The sequence below is a fragment of the Platalea leucorodia genome (assembly GCF_965183815.1).
Source record: "Platalea leucorodia genome assembly, chromosome: 6".
In the NCBI taxonomy this organism is placed as follows: Eukaryota; Metazoa; Chordata; class Aves; order Pelecaniformes; family Threskiornithidae; genus Platalea; species Platalea leucorodia.
This window is the reverse complement of record NC_138828.1, coordinates 27002424-27021497: the sequence shown is the minus strand read 5'-3', so window position 1 is coordinate 27021497 and position 19074 is coordinate 27002424. Positions and strand designations below refer to the sequence as shown.

Genomic DNA, 19074 nt, shown 5'->3' with positions numbered 1-19074 from the left:
AGCAATCCCTATTATAAATTGATTAAAACATGCTTAAGTAGAATACTTTGTCAAGTCTAATCCTGCCTGCACAGGGCAGACACCCTGTCCTCTGTCTCCCTGATGTAAAGTATTAGAACTGCATCTTGGAGCAGCGACTGTAGAATGTTTCATATATGCTTCTCTTGGATGCTGTAGCATAACAATTCATCTCCACCTTGCTGCCTGTTATTTTCCTATGCACACATTAAGTGATGAGATTTACACCTGAACATGTACCAGCATGTTGTTCAGTTGGTGCTTTAAGGATGGCAGGCTAGCAGAGATCTCTAACAGCCTGCAAGTGAGAAGTGCCCCAAAAGCCGGTAGGATTGGGCACATGCAGAAGAGTTTGGAATAATGGCTTTCTATGTGCTCTCAGAAACTGGGGATATGTCATTTTCTTTAGTGTGCATTGGAAGGAAGGAAGGACCATAAGGAAACACATAGAAGTTACATCAGCCTGTGATTATAATGAAAATGTTTTGGATTTTTGGAATGGCTAGTAGCACAAAATTGTTCGAAATTGTATATGGAAATAGAAGGCAATGTGGTTGGTCTTCTCAAAGTATTGCTGTAGGGGTTAAGTTGAGGTAGTTTGTTTTAGAGATGTTTTTAAGCTTTCAGAGAAGGAAGTCAGCTTGTTTGGAGACTCAGTAGTCCTAAAAAGCCATCTTTGCTTACAAGTTGGGTTTCTTTTAACTCTGGGAACGTTTGATCAGTTCCTTAGTACCAAGCTGTCAAGTAATTGAAAATTAAATACCATCACTTTTTGGGTCCCTTTTAGGTGCTGGTGTTGTGGGACACTGATGGAACTGTGAGTTTCCCCCTGTGTTTTGAACATTGCCTGCTCAGGTGGTTGATAGGGTTGTGCAGTTTTAGGACCTGTAATTGAGGATTACGAGTAACTTTCAGGAGGGAAACATGCTAGTGCAGACAGTCTTATCAATTATGGTATATTCTCCAGTTTTTCTTTCACACGGAAAGTTTTGGACAAGTAGATTTAGATTTCACTGATTTTCTTCACTGTGGTTTTAAATCTCAGAACAGGGCAGACTCTACACTGAGCGCATGAGCTTGTATGACCTTTTTTTTTTTTTTCCCCGAATTTATGAACAGCTTTCAATCTGCTATGTTATTGCTGCTGCTTTTGACTATGAGGTACTGTTAACATAAGTTTGTGCAGATCTTAGCAGGAAGCGGCAGAGGTTACCCTCTGCGTGGCTCCAGTGTTTGGCTTCTGAGGACTTCAAGGGCCCTGGGGCTGGCAGCTCTTCAGTGACGTACTACTGGTTTCTGTTTTGTCCCTCTCTGGGTCACTGCCTGCGGGAGACAGGCAGTGCAATGGTTTGGATTGTGTTGTCACTATGCAAATAATTCTTAGCTCTATCTCTTTTTCAATGAATTGGGATAGTCCTGTCTGTCAACTTTCCTAATGTCTAGCTGAAACCGGGGCCTGGATGAAAACTAGTGGGTCTTGGTCCAGGTAAGATGGATATGATGCTGTTTGGATGGGAGAAGACAGCTGAAGCAGCTCTGTCCATTGAGGAAGTTTCTAAAGCTATGGGGGAGCTTCAGCTGCTCCTGAATATCCTGAGTTTAGTGGCTGAAACCATGGATATTTTAATTTCTCTCTGGGTTTGGAGGATAATACTTTTTGTCATGGATACACACTGTGCTGGAGGTATCCATGCCTTTGTCGTCTCTGGCCTGGATCAGTGTGATGCTCTTTGCCTGAAGTGCCTCTCCAGGTCCGCTTGCAGACTGCCATTTGTGCAATGTGCAGTTGCCTGTTTCCAGGTGACATCTTGCTGATGTAACCTGCGTGCATGCGTGGTAAAAATCCATGGCTTGGATCATTCCCATCTTAGATTTTGCCTTGTTCATGTTTTATCCTAATGACAAATTACCTGGGACGTTAAAGTTGGCAATCCCTGTATTTGGGAATTGTCCTGGGTGTGTGGTGAAGGTTTTGGTTCCTGATTTGAGCTGCTGACGCAGCTAAGCCTGAATGGTTGACCATCATGGCTTTCCATAATGGTCAGTTGTGCATTCAGGCTTCTAACAGAATGGGTTGTGCATGAGGATCTCTGATTGGGGTGGGGCTGGTGGAAGGTATGTTTTCTTGTTGATGTTAATACTGTTAGAGAACCTAGGTGGTGTGTAATTTCATGTTTTCCACAGCCGTTGGCAGGCATATTTACTAAACAGAAGAATAGCTCATACACTCTTTCTCCTTTTTGACAGTCTGTGGGTTACGGCAGAATAAATCAGTCAAGTCAATGGCAAAATCATCATCGTTGCGAATAGTTGGCGGATTGTCTTCTGCAGAGACCGGGGACTGGCCATGGCAAGCTAGTTTGCAGTACAATAATATCCATCGCTGTGGTGCAACGCTCATCAGCAATACATGGCTTGTATCTGCAGCTCACTGCTTCAGAGAGTAAGTTCCCATCTTAGAGACCATCTGCAGTAGAATGTGCCCCATGTGTATCAAGTTTTGTGGCTTTCTAGATTTGCACCGCACCCCTGACTCTTTCCAGAGGGAACAATTTTCTGCCTCAGAGGAGAAAAGTCAGGGTTAAGCAGACCCATCACTTGAATGTTTCAGTGACAAATTAAAGACTGACTCTTTGGAGCAGAACTGGCAATTGTGTGAGTGGAAATCAATAGTCATTTGGCAAAGAACTGCAGAAAAGGTAATGTGACTGAAATGGCAGAGTATTTGTTTCCTGTTGCTCCTTTGTGTTACAACTAGGTTGCTGCCGCTGCAGGCTGCTACCAGAAGTTGTAATCCCACATTCCTACCCCTCCATTCAGCCATGCACTCCCAGCACTTTTTTGTTTCAAGCATGGCAATTGTGAAGCTGCAGGGCATGTAAGATGGAACAGCTGATTGAAGAGATTATTAACATGCAAAAAGAGTAACAGATGAAGAGTTTTGTAGCAGAAGAGCTTTTTGATTTGATTACACTCTGTGGCCACACAATGGCTAGATCAGGGACAAGGTGCAGGGGAGGAGCATGAGACCATGGTTGAGGAGGGAATGCAGAATTGCACTCTTCTAGCAGCAGCCCACAATTACATGGGACACTGTGTTATGGAAAGTGATGGATGCCTTAAGAATCTAGTAGGAAGCTGGCTTGAAGGAGCTTTACAATAAAGGTGCTCACCAAGTTTAAAGTCCCAAACACTTATATTTACAGCTAAATACTTACAGCACTCTTACCTTTTTCAGCATGAGTCACCCTCAGAAGTGGACTGCTACTTTTGGAGCTCTTTTGAAGCCACCAAGCTTGAAACGATCAGTCAAGACTATTATTATTCATGAAAAGTACCGCTACCCAGAACATGATTATGACATTGCCCTAGTGCAGCTCTCTAAACAAGTTGAGTTTACAAGTAGCATACACCGCGTTTGTCTGCCTGAGCCATCTCAGACTTTTCCGTACAATATTTACGCTGTCATCACAGGCTGGGGAGCACTTACTAATGACGGTGAGTCCTGAGTCTACCAGGCAACCTGTATGTTACATTAACAGTGGCTTTGATCTACTACTGAATTGATACCACTTCTGTAGCCATATGTTGGATGGCAGCAAGCCTAATGCTTTGTCTATAAGCAGTAGGCTTGTTTAATCATAAGCAGCAGTTTATTGTTCTAAAATTAGACTGGACAAAGACAGAGCTACAATCCACAGAAGCAGAAAACAGAAAGAAGACTGTTTTCTTCTTCTAGCCTTTCCATTTCATATTGTAAATTCTTAAGACAGGTAGTCCAGCCATGCATGTGTTTATATAGCACCTAAAAAAATACTCTCCCAGCCCTAGCCAGAAGCTACAGATAACTCTGTGGGCTTTCAGGTAAACGTGCAGGGTGAGCTGCAGATGGTGACTTACCCAAGCTCGCACTCTTATCAGGCCATGCTAAGAGTAGATTTAGCAATGGAACCAAGATGTCTTCATTTCATATCATCTGCCCAAATTGCTAGGTAATTTGTGTTCCATGATATGATATGGAACATGTCTAAAATACACTATGTACCATGCAATCGTTAATTCTGTCTTAATGGTACAGTTCCTAAGTGAGACTGTGAGTATGTACATTTTCCTTAAGGGCCTAACCCAGACAGATCAACAAGCAAAACCTCCACATTAAACCAAGTCAAGCTGGTCCTCTGTAAGAGAACATTAAATGCTCTTCCTGTATCTTAACCACCGCAAAGTAATTCTGTTGATAAACACCCAAACTATATTTTCACTCAGGTCCAACTCCAAATGCTCTTCAGGAAGCAACAGTGAAACTTATTGACTCCAATACTTGCAACAGAAAAGAAGTGTACGATGGAGACATAACACCCAGGATGTTGTGTGCTGGATACTTGGAAGGAGGAGTAGATGCTTGTCAGGTAACCGTAGCTGAAAATTAGAAAGGAAAACTATTTTAATGCTGACTCCAGTATCTGGTTGACCAATTCTTAACTGACAGTGTATTAGTCCTTTAAATAGGCTCCATTCAAACAGGAATTAAGTTGTAAAATGAAATAGCATTTAGTAGACATCATTTAGCACGTAAAACCCATACTAAGAGAGCTAAATTAGTAAAAAAATCAGAATTTAAACCTTTCATAGTATGAAATGAAATTCTTATTCTGTAACTCAGAATAGCTGCTACAAGCCCATTTGCTTCTCATAATTTCTTGTGTGTGAAATCTAACTAACAATTTGCTTGCAAAGTGATATGACAAGACATTGGCAGAGATACTAAATGCTGAAATATTAAATATGACCTAAAAATTAAATGTCTCAAGTAGCTAAGACCAGACATCTGTACAGTTAGGAAGGAAGAAGTTTAAGAATGTAGCAGTTGCCAGCAAAAATGCACTATCACCATTGAAATTAAATTCTGGAGTGGATCATCTCATAACAGATCTGTTATGATGTGATCTTTGGTAACAGACTTGGATCAGCCAAAGGAAAACTGTCTTCAACAAAGATAACTATAAGGAAGCTAGGTGTAAATGGAATGGTAAGGATACATGCGTGGTGCAGGTTTGCAGATGTTGCAAGGAAATACTTATGATCAAACAAAAAATATTTCCATAACAATAACTTAGAAGGTAATAAGAAGGTAATTTCTATTTGTTATTTACAAAGAATGTACTCCTAAGTGCTGGTTCAAAACAGACCCTTTCCAGAATGCCAGTCCTACAAATTTATGCCCAAAGCAAAACTCTCTGCAGAATAAGTCTGGAAGGCTCAGTTCCTCTGTTCCTGTCTGGCTCAGCACTGAAGAGACCTGAACAGAAGGGTGCAACTGCTGTTTATTTCAGTAAAGCATTTTGGTGGAAGGTGGGGAATTTGGTCTGTTGTGTGAGGATTGCCTTTCAGCCTGTAAGGTTTCCAGTTTAACTATTACTACCATGTCATGCTATTAACAGTATCTGAATTCAGCCTTTTAAAGTGGCTAACGTCTTAAGGAGATATTGTCTAATTAGAAGACCAAGTTCCTGATGAAATCCTTCTTGAAATGTTATTGCTGCAAGTGACTAAAAGAATTTGTTGAAAGGATAGTGGTTACTGTTAAAAAGTTGCTGTTGGCTTAGATTGCTGTATATATTTGTGTTTCCCTGCTTTGTATGAGGAGGAAGACAAGGCAGGTGGGAAGCAGTGTTTCACAAAACAGAAGAGAAGCTTTTTTTTTTTTTTTTTTTTTAAACTGTAAAACCACAGAGACAGGTCACGAGGTTCCATGGCAAACAGGAAAAAGCCACAGACTTCGGACTCAAGTTTCAGAAACAGCCTGGATTCTGCACAAATGGCAGCTCTTGAAATACTGCTTGCTTTCTTCTTTTATTGGACACACCCTCCTGTTTATGGAGAGAATTATATTTTCCCTTCTGATCAATTAAATCTTTTTTTCCCCTCCTCTTTCTCTAGGGGGACTCTGGGGGACCACTGGTTACTCCAGACTCTAGACTGATGTGGTACCTCGTGGGAATAGTGAGCTGGGGAGACGAATGTGCCAAACCAAATAAACCTGGAGTTTACACACGGGTGACTTATTTCCGTGACTGGATTACCTCAAAAACTGACATCTAATTCCAAAATCAAAAAAGGATTTAACTACATAGACTACGTGTAACTCGTATTTGTCTGTAATTCTGAAAGGTTATTTTTTTAGTATATATATTCCTATGTAGTTTTGGTTGAAGCAACCTTTGCCCGCACCAAGCGCTATCTTTGCTGTCAGAGATCCTAACCCCTTGTGAGTTTATACTAAACATATGAGGTTGCCTGCCTCATCTTTGAGCCTTGAAACATTCTCACTTATCAGAAATTACAAACCGACATCATTAAACTAACATTTAAAAGCTACCAGTTTACCTGCTTTATAAATACAAATATTTTCCAGGAAGAAAAAAAGAAATTTTTCTTCAGCCATGGCCGAGGTCTGAAGCTGAACCTTCTTCCTCCAGCGAAGCAAATGCTGTCACAGCTATGTTTCTAGCAAAGCGAACCCTTGGCTATTATTCTTGTTAGAGACTATCATCTGCACAGACTGCAGCCAAGACCCTGGACGCTCACCCTGCTCGGTGGCCTTGATAGCTAGCAGTGGATCAGCCAGGACTGAGGGTAGGTCCTAGCTAAGGAAAAGGAGGATTTCTGTGCTTGCAGTAAGTTGGAAGGGGAAAGAGAAAAGCTTGATGTTCTTCTTTCGAAGCACGTTTTTAACAGGAATTTTTTTGTGGATTCTGTGAAGTTCAGGTTACTTGAAAGTGCTATTGTGGAAGTGCTTTATCACAATACTGTGCTGCTACCTCTGTACCAGTGGCCTTCTAGATCTACTCTGGTCAACTCACAGTATGCTTAAGATACAGCAACACAAGCTTTACCCAAATTTGTTTGTAATAAGTGTGCCCCCATGAACAGCCTCCCTGGAAGGAAACCCAGCAATTAAATTTGTGCTAAAGGAAAAATAAATATTCACCACAAATAAACTGGGAACTGCCTTTTTCGTTCAAGAAACAGCGTGCTTTTCCAAGGGCATGCCAGCCAGTGGAAACTACCTCACTGCAAAGAAAGCAATTAGTGATACTATCTTGCTTCACTGATGGATTCATTTCTGCCATGAATGAATATGATCCTGTCTTATGAGGCTGAAGAGTAATTTCATATTAAAGAACAGTCCCGATAAGAACTTCAGAGTAAATGCAATCCTTGTACGCCGATTAAGCACTTCTCCTACCTCTGTGCATGACATCTCACGGATTGCTGGTGGAAGGGCGTCCAGTGACGTGACTGTTACTGTCCCGTAGAGCCCAGGCCTGCAATATGAGGATCCAAAATGTCACTCCAGTACTGTCTCCTGCAGTCTTTGAATGGCCACCGGACTGCTTAGGCTGTGCATGCAGGACTCACAGGAGTCCCTGTGAGACATGAAAGCAGCTGCAAGCCCCCCAGCTGAACCTACTACAGCTGAAAATTTCTCTGAAGCATCCTGCCTCTCCTTCTGCTCAGGACTGGGTCTCTCCTCAGCCTTCCTACTGTGCAAGCTTTCCAGTAATCAGTATTCCTGGGAATGAGATGCTCGGCATTTCTTGAAAACTCACACTCTGAATTAAAAGTCTACATATGGATGGAAAAGCCTATGTTTAAGCCTCGGTGGTGGAGGAGGGGGTTGTCTTATTATTAGGCTCCTTCCAGTCTTTCTATATATCTTTTGAATTTCAGTAAAAGACAAGATGCCTTATCTCAGAAAGAAATCTGTTGAAGGTTTTAGATTAGTTTGGGTTTTGAAATAGTAGTATGTTTATTCTGATTTTCCATGTCCATTATAAAATGAGAAGGATCTTGGGACAGTTAGGAGGATAGTGAGATGCAGCAAATCTGTTTCCTTAATTTATTGATGAAGTTTGTAATTTATGCACTTTTGAGTTGCTGCTATTTTTCAACTAAGAATTTACTCTGGGCCAGGTTCAGTTACAAAATAGAAACTTCATGGAGTTTTGGATTAGGTCACCTGGAAACACAGTTTTCTTCTAGTGTTCAGGTCCCCTTTTTTTCAAAGGCATCCTTTGGAAAAAAATTACATCTAGTTTTTTGTGCCTCTTATTGCTTTGAAGGTGAAAATCCTTCCTTTTAACCAGCGGATGAATTGCAATTGGAAGTAAACAGTAATTCACTTTCATAGGTAGCTAAGGCTTTGTTTTACACTTAACTCTATCTTTTTGCCTAGCAAATGGAGGGGCAACAATAAGGAGGTGAGGCCCAGATTAGACACAACCCCTATAAACTGGTTCCTACCTCACGCTGCAAGTGACATGTATATATAATACCTTTAAAATGAGAAAGGCAGCCTTTATTTCAGATTTTCTCGTGAGAGGCCAAACAGCCAAGAGGTGTGTGGGAGAATGTCTACCTTACTCAGGGAGTCCTGAGCCAGCCAGATGCACTTTTCACAAATTTTTTAGCAAACTGTCTGGCCTGGGTTTGTCTTATACTCCATGTCAGTGTTGTATTTATGAAGATTCTGTTTGTTTTCTGCCCTAGAATAAAACAAAGAGAATATTGTGTGGTTAAAGAAAAGATTTTTAAAAACCTTTTATTATTGTTGATGTTAAGATTTAGCAAGGATTTAAATGATATAAAGGTAATATGTTTCATAACATTAAATGTCTTTAAAAACAGTTGCTCTTTTTTTGTCCTTTTTTTAATAATAACAGAGCTAAAAATTGTATATGATGCAAAATAGACTAATCTTCCTTAATTTGATACAAGATTATTCTAAAACTGCAGCGCTCTGTTTATTCTCCATCCTAGGAATTGTTTGTCTATTAACAGTGGTTGGAGCTTTACAGATGTTTCAGCAAAGACGAGGTGGGACATCTGCTTTTCTAAAACACTTAAAGGTGAATTTCAGTTAAGCTAGCACCATGCAAATTGGAGAATGGATCGGAAGCTTCATCCAAGAATCTACGACCTTGCTTCTGGCCTTGGAGAAACTTATCCTTGTAACGTGGCATTCCTGGAAATTGGCTGTAGGAAGGTCTACACAGCTGACATACCAATTCTCCTGAGATTTGCCAGGCAGATTTAAAGCATCAAGAAACGTGATCCAAACTTCTGGTTATTCAAATTGGGTTGTTTGAGGCTTGCCCAATGCTAATTTTCAGCCTGGAGCACAAGTAGGAAAGAAATAAAAGGCTGATTGCACAAGGCCTAATCACGTGAGGAGGTCTGGTTGAATGACATCAATCTGTCACTGGGATTCCTTATGTAAGTAAAGCTTGTAGAAACTCCAATTCCGTATCTGCTGTTCCTGTTAACAAATTAGAAGAGCTGAGAGCCAACGGTTATTATTTAACCCAATGAATATTTATCTGGCAACTCACAGCCTGCGCTAGAGATGCACGTGCATGGAAAAGCTGGCTCTTGCTTTTGGAAATGCATTCATGTGTATGTCAGCGTGGAATCAGCTTAGGTAATTGGTGCCCTTGTTTATCTGGATCAGGATTTTAACAACATTGTTAGCATGGTTTCTAGGAAGGCGTCACTTGCTAGAGCAGCCTTAAGTGACATGATCCTTTGGCCCACCTCACGGGGAAGCTAGAGTCCTTTTAAACATGCCAGAAAAGCACTCCTACACTGCAAGTTGTGCCAAAAAGAGGAGACAAAGCCTTGCCAGTCAGCACCTCACTCCTGCAAGAGCTGATGGGTTCACTGAAGGATGTTGATGTGGATTTATGGTCATTTCTGCACTGGCCTGTGTGCTAAACTGAACTGTGTTGGCCTTAGTACTTTCAAATAACACATTTTTAGGGAGAAAACTACAGAGAGTTTTGTCTGCTAGTTTGCTTATTAACTAAATAAATCAGGAAAACAAATGCATCCCCCCCAAATCCCCACTTTGGAGTCCTCATTAAGAATGTGAAACCATGCCTGGAAATCAGGAAATTAAAAGACTAAAAAAAAAAAAAAAAAAGTGCAAGTGGCTGGGATTTTCCCAGCAGATGGAGTGGAGATTTACATCTATATCAGCTTCAGCTCCTTTTGAAAATAACGGCTCTAAAGATGTATTCAATACCTCCATGCAGAACGAATCTACAGTAGCGCACATAAACTGAAGTTACAGAGATTTTGGACGTGAATGGGCTTGAGTCCAGAGGTGGTGGTGGTCTCCCGACCACAGCCACGTACCGCTTATTGCTTCAGCAAGTCAGTAAACTGTCAACCTTGCTTCGTACCTTTTGCCAATCTCAAAAGCTATAGCTGACTTTAACATGGTACAAATATGGAGTTGGGATTTCCTTTAAAATTAATTCATTTAACAAAATTTACTAAGATTTTACAGATATATGTATTTTTCAAAGAGAGGGCTATGGGGAAAAACAACAGTGGAATGGCTCCAGATGTTTCAAATTTGTCAGTCTTGGAAAATAAGGGAAAAACCTGTATATTTTTTGAATTTTTTACCATCAATCTAGAGGGCTCCTGAGTACACCTACTAATGGATGCATTTGGGAACCAGTTTCTTTGGCTTCTGGGCCAAACAGAATCTGTCCATTTTTATTTGGCAATTTATCTTAGAATGCCCATGTTCACGGTTTCACTGATGGTTAGTCTTTGCTTAATTACCGCTAAACTGTGAGGCAAGAATTAACTGGATGTTGCTGTTTCTCCGTTTAGACAAAAGGCTTGTCAGTATTCACTGCTATTATGCAAAATCTGTTTCATGTGAGATGACTGCATGTCAAAGTGGCTGGTATCTTTAAAAAATGCAATGACCAGGACAGAAAGATGGTGGGTAGCAGCTATATATTTTTTTTTATTTTTCACAACACATTTGATTGATAAGTTCTTAAAAATAAGAATTGTTAGTGTAACCTTAAAAAAAAAATTGAAACAGGTTCATTTTTAAGGAAAGAAACCACAAAACTAAAGGTAAAAATCATGGACAGAACTAAAAATTAGCAAAGTGGCAAAACTGAAGCTGACATTTTTTGCTGTCTTTAAACTCTCCTTCACTTTTTTCCCACCTTTTCTAGCTGGGACTCATGCTAATTTTGTTCATCAGGTACGTGCACTGCTCTTTGAAATTACTTTATTGAAATAATGGAAGTAATTTTATTCTTGTATTTTCTGATTTTTATGTATTATGTGAAAAAGCTACAAAGCAAATACCAGCCTTAAATATCAATTCCTTTACTGGTAAGGATTGCATTTGTCATCCTGAAGAACTGAACTGCTTTCTCCCTTTATCCCATCTTTCAGTCCAGCATTTCAGACTTATAGTGGCCTCTAGTGGTTCTTTGAAATTTGCCGTATCTTTCTTCTGTAATTATTTCTGTGTCACAAGAAGCTGTGTAGCAGACAAGTACTTTCACCCTAATCCTGCCAAAGCATAGCCCATGTTTGAACGAGCACCATGTTGTCCAGCTGCTCTTAATCTTTGTTACTTATTCAGTACAAAAGCTGTGTGCGTTGTTGGACTGAGGTGTAAATCTTGAGGAAGACATGGAGGGCTGCTAGAACTCTGTTCGTTAGAGAGGTAAATGCTAAAATAATGCATTGGATGGTCAGAAAGAGGACAAAACTGGGGTCTTCTTGCCCCTAGAAGTTCCCCAAAACCCAATCAAGATAAAGAAAAGGCTTGCTTTTTTTTTTTCTTTTGTATTGTAGGATGCAGATAGTTGTTTGTTTGTTTGTTTTAAGTTACAAATATTTTAAAATATAAGGTGACTATTCTGTATACAATGTATGCAATGACATTTTTCAGTCGTGGCTTGTGCAGTAGCACGAACCCTCCCATTCTCGCTAAGATGTGCTAATGGTACAAAGAAATATTTTAAACTTGTCTCACCTGCCCCAATGCTTAGGGATAACCAAAGGGAAGGCAGGGTTTAAGTTGAAGGGAGATTAAACTGCCGGATGGGAAGGTGGGCAGTGCTGGGGTCTTCATCAGAGTTTGGGAAATGGGAAAGAAAATATTTATAGGAGGTGATGTTGAGTTGGCGGTGGAGGCAGAGTGATGGTTGCCGCAGCTTGCTTTCTCCTGGTGAAAAGCCACCCCCAAAAGAAAGGAAAACGATTCCACAAGCCTGTATGCCGTGTTTGCATGGGGCGTACATTGGTTTTCACCACTTTTTTCCAAATCTCTGCTCCCCTATGGCCTTGGGTGCTCTCTAGCATTTCACAACTTTGCTCCCTAGCCCCTATTAATGAAATTTTGCCTATTTTTGAGGTAAGCGACATCTTGCTGGCGCTCTCCTGCAAGATGTGGACAGTTACCTCAGGAGCAGGGCTCTGAAGCGCTCTTGATCGTCTAAACTGGTAACGCTTGAACCTAACGGGGATTTTTTTTTTTTTTTTTTTTAACAACGCGGCGTGTTACTTTTTTGGCAGAAAGGGGTGTTTTTTTTAATGGCTTATGCGTCTCCCGTTGGCCACGAGCGAGCGAGACGCTGCTCGCCGCCATGTCGCGGCCGGGCTGAGGGCGCCCGCCGCCGCCCGCCTCCTCCCGCCTTAGCCCGGCCCCTCGTGTCGGCGCAGGCGGGGAATCGCCGCGGCACCGGCGCTGCCGTTTCCCACCCCCTTCCTGCCTCTTCCCCCGTCGCCGCCGGCAGCGCTCAGGCCTTGATCGCAGCGCCAGGCCGCCGCGGTGGTGAGGGCGGGCGGCGGCGGGGCCGGGGAGGGGGGCCCCTGAGGCGGGCGGCGGGGAAGCGGTGAGCGCGGGGTAGGCCGGCCCGCCGGCTGGCGGTTCCCAGCGCCTCAGGAGCGCCCCGAGAGCCGGGGCGTCGAGGTGGGGGGCTGCAGCCGGTCTGGCTCTGCTGGGACCCGGGTCGGGTCGGTTTCGACGCCGGTCGGCTCTGTCTCGGTTCCCCGCTGTAGGTCTGAGGTGTCGTCTTTTTCCCCCCATTAGCCCGGCCGAGCAGTTAACAGTGGGTCTGAGCGTCCTCTCTCTCGCCGCCGACTGAACAGGGAGCCTGCGTCGACTGGGATCAGCCTCCGAAACCCTGGGTAGGTGGGATGAATCCAGGCCTTCCCGCCATCCCAGCCTGCTGAACAGCAAGTAGTTAATACTGCTCCAGCCTGCGCTGACGTGGAGGTAAGAAACACTGTGAAAGCGGCCCACCGCTACAGCTCCTGTGGCTTCGCTGCTCTTCAGAGCATCTTGGTCCTTCTTGGTAACATGTAGCTTCTTAGTTTGTCCCTGGGTTATATCCCACAAGCAGCTGAGGCTTTAAAAAAATGAAGGACATTACTTACACCGTTAAATAGAAGCCTGGCATTAAAACTGATAGCGTTGGCTTTTAAAAGGAAACAGGCAAGTGTGTAAATGTCGAGCATCTGGTAAGAACTAGGACATAATGTTAGAATGGCTTTCCCCTCCCCATATTACATGCCTTTCTTTGAGACAAATTTAATATCAGTTGAACTAAAATGAGAAGTACAGCTTGGCTGTCGGCAACCACAGCAGAAGAAGCTGGGCGTTTTTATCCGGGGTGGATCATCTTCCCCACCTTAGTACCACAATCTCTTTATGTTGGGTGGTCTCAGAGTGCCTGTGCTGTTTGTGGAGGAGCAGAACCACTCGGGGATGGTTGCTCTGGGCCATTGCGAGGTGGCGCTGGCTTGCTCAGAGGGGAACTTCCAGTCTTGTGTTCCAGGCAGTGGCTGAAATGAAGGCTTTTACCTGAGCGGGGACTGAAGCCCGTGACTCTCAGATGAGGTGTGTTGCTCTCTGGTTTGAGATCTGGGTCCTAGGATCTAGTAACATTGGCATTGCTTGTCTTCAGCCCTTCTTGTGTAAGAGCATGGGAGCTGCACTGAAGTGACTGGTGGTGTAGATTGTGATGGAAGTGCCTCATGTTGACTGTCTTGTGTGCTAGCTTACGTGTAAGAGTTAGTATCCACAGTGTGGAACAGCTTAGCTGATGAGATTTGTGGCCTGCTTTCAATGTAACTCTATCCCTTGCTGTGCTACTTTGGCACTTTCTAATTCAGCCTAAAAAGTCAAAAGGACAAATTTCAGGTCAGTGTTGTAGTCTCGAGGTTGTGACAGGCTGCAGGTGCTGCACTTCAGAAATGTTAAAATGTTTGCCAAAACCATCTGAACAGTAAGTAGGAGTTAACTTTGGGCAGGATTGTCTTGAAAGCTGTTTTAGGGTATACCTGTGCTCTCAGAGAAAAAGCTCCTCAGTATGTCTGGGCCCGTACTTTTCAATCTCTTAGGAGAAAGGGTTGTCAGCCATGTCTAGTTTCCAAGGCAATTTGTAGGGAGTCGAAATAAGATGTGTACCTTCCTAGTAGTGATGGGGACTGATGTTCTGGGTCAAACATGGGGTCAATTATGCGTGTGCTGTATTTGGTGGCAGTCACCTGCCAGGTCCAGGAAGCACCAATTCCCAGCGTGCATAACTAAGAAACAAGCTGCCTAGTGGGAGTTTGTTCCTAATCCTAGTGCTTAGTTATCACTGGGGTAACTTCACAATGAAAAGTCTTTGCTGAAGGCCTTAATAGCACAAATTGTGTTTTTTCTTAAAATCCTATCAAAATGTTTAACTTGATGTCTTAGTTAAATGTTGCATTAATTCAGATCTTTGAGTATGGATTTCTTCAGTTAGCTAACGCAGTAACTTGTTTTCTAAGGATTTTCAATTAACATAGAAATAATGCAGCATAAATAACTCTTCCTAGTCATTCAGGGATCTCATATCTTCTCTTCAAAAAAAAGCACCAATCAGGTAGATGCAAGTTAAACAGCTTGGAGCTGTTAATATAAAATGAAATTGTACTTTTAGTAAATCTAACTGGCAAATACAAGAAGTAAGTTTTGTGACTTCTCAGTGGGGAAATTAATATGTCTGTATTTTGAAATCATTTATTGAACGTTTGAGCGTTCTTGTCTTCTGGGTCCTGTGCATTTTAATTACCTAGATGCTGTGGTGTGGTGTTCCATAGGCTTCTTAATGTTCAGAGTGATTCCTATGTAACATCCCTTTCTGTGTTTTTCAGTTTTTCTGTTGAAGAATTGGGAGTGGAGGGCAACTGTGAAATTGCATCCAATGTAATCAGATTTTTTTTTTTTTGTAACCCTTCTAGTGTAAACGAATCACGTTGCATCATGGCAGCAGACTCTATGGAAATTGATGATGCTTTGTATAGGTAAGTATCTGATTTTTAAGTGTTGTTCTTGGCTTTTCAGCAACAGTAATGTGAAAGACAAGACTTTAAAACACTATCCACTGGTGGTTTGGTAAAGGTGTGAGTACTTGTGCTGCTGTGTCCCTCCTTTTGTAAGGCAGAAACCCCAAAGTGTTCAGCAAGTGAAATAGAACCCACTTCTTGCAAAGTTAGTGGTGAGAACTGGTTGAATTGAAGATACAATCCATCTTTCTGTAAAACTGTTCCTTTATTGGTTTCATAATAGGTGTTTTCTGACCATTATTAGTATTTGACCAGTAAAAAGCATAGGTAAATACTATGCAGTTGTACAAAGTTCGAATAGTATCAATAATGTGTGCTTTTTGGAAAACAGGAATAATACTTCTATTTGTAATATGGATTTTCTTTCTGCCTTTAGCTTGTTTCCCTTTTGACAAAGTAGATATTCCTCTTTCTTGTTCCTCATCTTCTTTCACTACCGTCTTTTCACCTTCTTTTTCAATATTATGTAATTTTTCTCCTTCATAATTTCATTTATTCCTCAGTCTTTGCCATACTTCTCTGTCCTCATGAACATCATCAGTATCTTTGTTATCCTCCAGACTTCAGGGTGTTGGGTTTTGGGGTTTTTTGGTAGATTTTTTAAAGGAATTATTTATTTTTTATTATTATTTTTGTTTTAGTTTGTTAGCTGGGAATGGCTTGAGGTCACTTGGCATGGCAATAGTTCAGAGAGCCTGTACTGGAACAAATGGTATCCCTGGAAAAATGTGGTGGGATGAAAAGCTTCTTCATATATATTTAAAAAAACAAACAAACAAACAAACAAAACATTAAAAAAATCGCCTGTATGCTGAACAAATGAGGCTTCTTTTTAATTCAGCGCAATGCTTCCTGTGTTGTATGTGTCATTTTACTTTTTGGCACTAGTCTTATGAAAGTCATACTTTTCTTTGGTGGAAAAGGTGATATTTAGAATGGTTTAAGTTTAATTGTATAGTTGGAAACTAAGAGTCTTTCAGAGCTCAGGATCTAAGTACAAAAGCTACTGCACCCTCTGGTTTAAAGATTTCTGATAACAAAGAAATTCTTTGGCTTTCTTGTGTCTTCAGTAGTTAATTCCAAAAAACTACTGTCCTGAATAGGTTTTACACTGATTTAAAATTAAAAGTTATTTTTCTTCTCCAAAACCTGGCACTGAAAAGGTGTGTACTAAATGCATTTCACTATTTGGACTGTGAGTGCACATATTACATTTGATATGCATTTCTTTCCTAAAGCACTACACAGTTCAGATACATGCATGTTATGTCCTCAGTTGCTTGTTGAATGGAGGGCTGGTAAATATAACTGTGCACGCGTCACTAGTGACGCACACTCATCTGCAGAACTTGGTGGATTAGAAACTGATTGGGATGATAGAATAGCTGAAAATATTTGAACTTTTTTGGAAATGACTGGGAATTCTTGACTTGCTTTCATATGCTCTTGACATTATTTGTATCTTGTTTTGATGTGAATTTATCTTTGCTGTAGTCGCCAGAGGTATGTTCTTGGAGACACGGCAATGCAGAAGATGGCTCAGTCTCACGTATTCCTGAGTGGTATAGGTGGTCTTGGTGTGGAGATTGGTAAGTTAGGTAACATTTATTTAAGCAGACACAAGTGTATGTAAACATACTGTCCCAGAATACTTGTAAAGCTTATTTTAGATTTAATAAGCGAGTCTGAAGTATCTGAGTGAATTTATATGTGCATGATGCCTATGAGTAACGTAGCAGATGCAGGAAAGATCCTGGACTTTTCTCTAGTAAGCTTTTTACTGGAACAACATTTCCAATTCTACTTTAAAATGTGCTTCCATGGGCCAGATCGCTTTATCCAAAATCTCATGTCTTGGGTGAAGGTTGAGGGTGGATAATCCAGGTTACTTCTTCAGGCATCAGTATCAATGAATGTAATACAGGAACAGCTATAGCCCAAATTATCCCCATGCAGGAAATGGGGGGGTGGGAAGTAGGAGAACAGATGCAATTTGGTGAAAAATGTGTAACTGCCTTTAAAAATTTCCCTTACTCTTGATGAGCAAGACTTGTTTTGGCTGGTTCTTACCTGGGGTATTACCCTTTCAGTTGGCTTTAACGGTACTCTGCACCAGATGCCTGAACAGAGTCATGGGGTTTTGCAGTTTATTGTCATTAGTGTCTCTGTGATCACGCTTGTGGGATGAACAGCTGACAAATGACAAATGTAGAGAGCCTTTTTTAACCTTGCTCATGTTATTGTACTTTCAGTGGTGCTGTAGAATGCTTGAGCCAAATGTAAAAGAGAACAAACCCTTAAGCTGTGAAGTTCTTAGCAATGACATACTGTTATTGTCCAATCACATAACTATTCAATTACAGATTTGCAAGAAATCTGCAACAGTCCTTCTCTCTTTCTGTTTTTTTTTTTTTTTTTCAGCCAAAAATATAATTCTGGCTGGGGTAAAGGTATGTAAACCAGCTCTGTTTTTGGGTATTCTTGGGTGAGCAGGAAAAAGGACAACACTACTACCTAGCTAATCTTAAGTTTCTGAAACTGTCTTTCAGTAGAAGGATTGCAAAACATTTGAGGATTTGTGGGTGAAAACTTAATAATCTGGATGTTCTAATGGTGTGGTCCGAGTCTCACGTTAATGTCCACTGTGCTCTGAAATACCTCGTGTAATATTTTAGCCAGCTACTGATCAGACATTGAATCCTTTTGTACAAAGTGGCCTTTCCGAAATGGAGTGGTATAAACTCAAAAGCCAGACTATTCAAAATATGTTATCCTATTCTGTCATCCATCAGAATCCTTTTGTGTAGACATTAGAATGTTTGTGTGTTTTAATCCAACAACTGCTTTTGTGCTGCTGATGTTAGTTTTATGAGAGAGAAGCCTTTTAAAACTTCCTTCCAATCAAAAAAACCCCTTGTTTATAATTTTGGGAGTCCATTAATTTACAGATCACAATTGCCCCTTAGTTGCAGTATGGCAAAAATCATCCTCAGTGTTTAAATGCTCTCATCACTGCAAGCTGGGAGGAAAATGCTTAATGAAATGCATATTGCAGATGCATCTGTCTCTCAACCAGTAAGAGTTTTCTTGGAAAAGAGGTTGGAGGAGCTTGTTCATATACATGGTACAACTAAATCTTCTGCAGTGCTAGTCCTCCATCATTTTATGTGGGGCTTAATCCATCCTTTTGGGTGCTATAACCACTTACACTTCTTCCAGTAAATGCTTTTTGCCAAACTTTCTTAGGCTCTTACAGTTCATGACACCAAGCAGTGCACGAAATGGGATTTGGGAATCAACTTCTTCATCCATGAAGATGATATTACCAGTCAAAGGAACAGGTTGGTGAAATCTTTGGAGTGAGGGAAGACTGAACTTGACTAGGAGTAACAGTTTCATCAGCAGCAAAAATAACAGTTCATTGTCCGAGAGCTGCTAATACATATCAAATACTTGTTAAACCTCTTCTCTGGAGTTACTGGCTTTGAGTACAGCACCCAGGTAGGTACTAGGGGAAGTCTAGGTTGGGATTGGAGTTCTGTCTGAGTCAAACATCTCACTTCTTGCAGTTGAGAGCTTCTAATGTAAATTTAGTAGTGGGGGCCAGGGTGCATTTCTTCCCTGGGCTTTCTCAGCCACCCGTGCGAGACTAGAAAACAGCCATGACACCAGACCATCAGTGAGTCCTGTTGTATATTGGAGGGAGCTGTTTTCCTCAGACCTGCTAGGAATTTAAGTGTGAATAAGTGAGTTGGTGATTGTTGCCAGGAGACTTCCTGAGGGACTCTTGTAGGGCATGTGTGGTATGAAATTCTGTATTGAAAATATAATTTTGTAGATGCATAA

At 41.3% G+C, this 19074-nt stretch overlaps 2 protein-coding genes across 4 annotated transcripts in view; both read left to right on the top strand.

Moving 5' to 3' along the window:
* LOC309592752 (transmembrane protease serine 11E-like) overlaps positions 1–6120 on the top strand; it is a gene marked incomplete at both ends in the record, with an annotated part of 44495 nt that extends 38375 nt beyond the window's left edge. The window contains 4 exons of the mRNA XM_082316547.1: positions 2266–2461; positions 3257–3516; positions 4285–4427; positions 5959–6120. Of these exons, the coding sequence (XP_082172673.1) occupies positions 2266–2461; positions 3257–3516; positions 4285–4427; positions 5959–6120 (761 nt within the window). The remainder of the gene's footprint in view (positions 1–2265; positions 2462–3256; positions 3517–4284; positions 4428–5958) is intronic.
* A 6492-nt stretch (positions 6121–12612) lies between these two features.
* The window catches only part of UBA6 (ubiquitin like modifier activating enzyme 6), a 33962-nt gene continuing 27500 nt past the window's right edge, over positions 12613–19074 (top strand). Inside the window, exons 1-7 of one of the 3 annotated variants that reach the window (XM_082314949.1) lie at positions 12613–12682; positions 12941–13126; positions 13689–13750; positions 15124–15186; positions 16723–16817; positions 17650–17678; positions 18475–18569. In XM_082314949.1, the coding sequence (XP_082171075.1) occupies positions 13746–13750; positions 15124–15186; positions 16723–16817; positions 17650–17678; positions 18475–18569 (287 nt within the window). In that variant the 5' untranslated portion in view covers positions 12613–12682; positions 12941–13126; positions 13689–13745. The other 2 variants (XM_082314950.1, XM_082314951.1) reach the window with 2 other exon arrangements.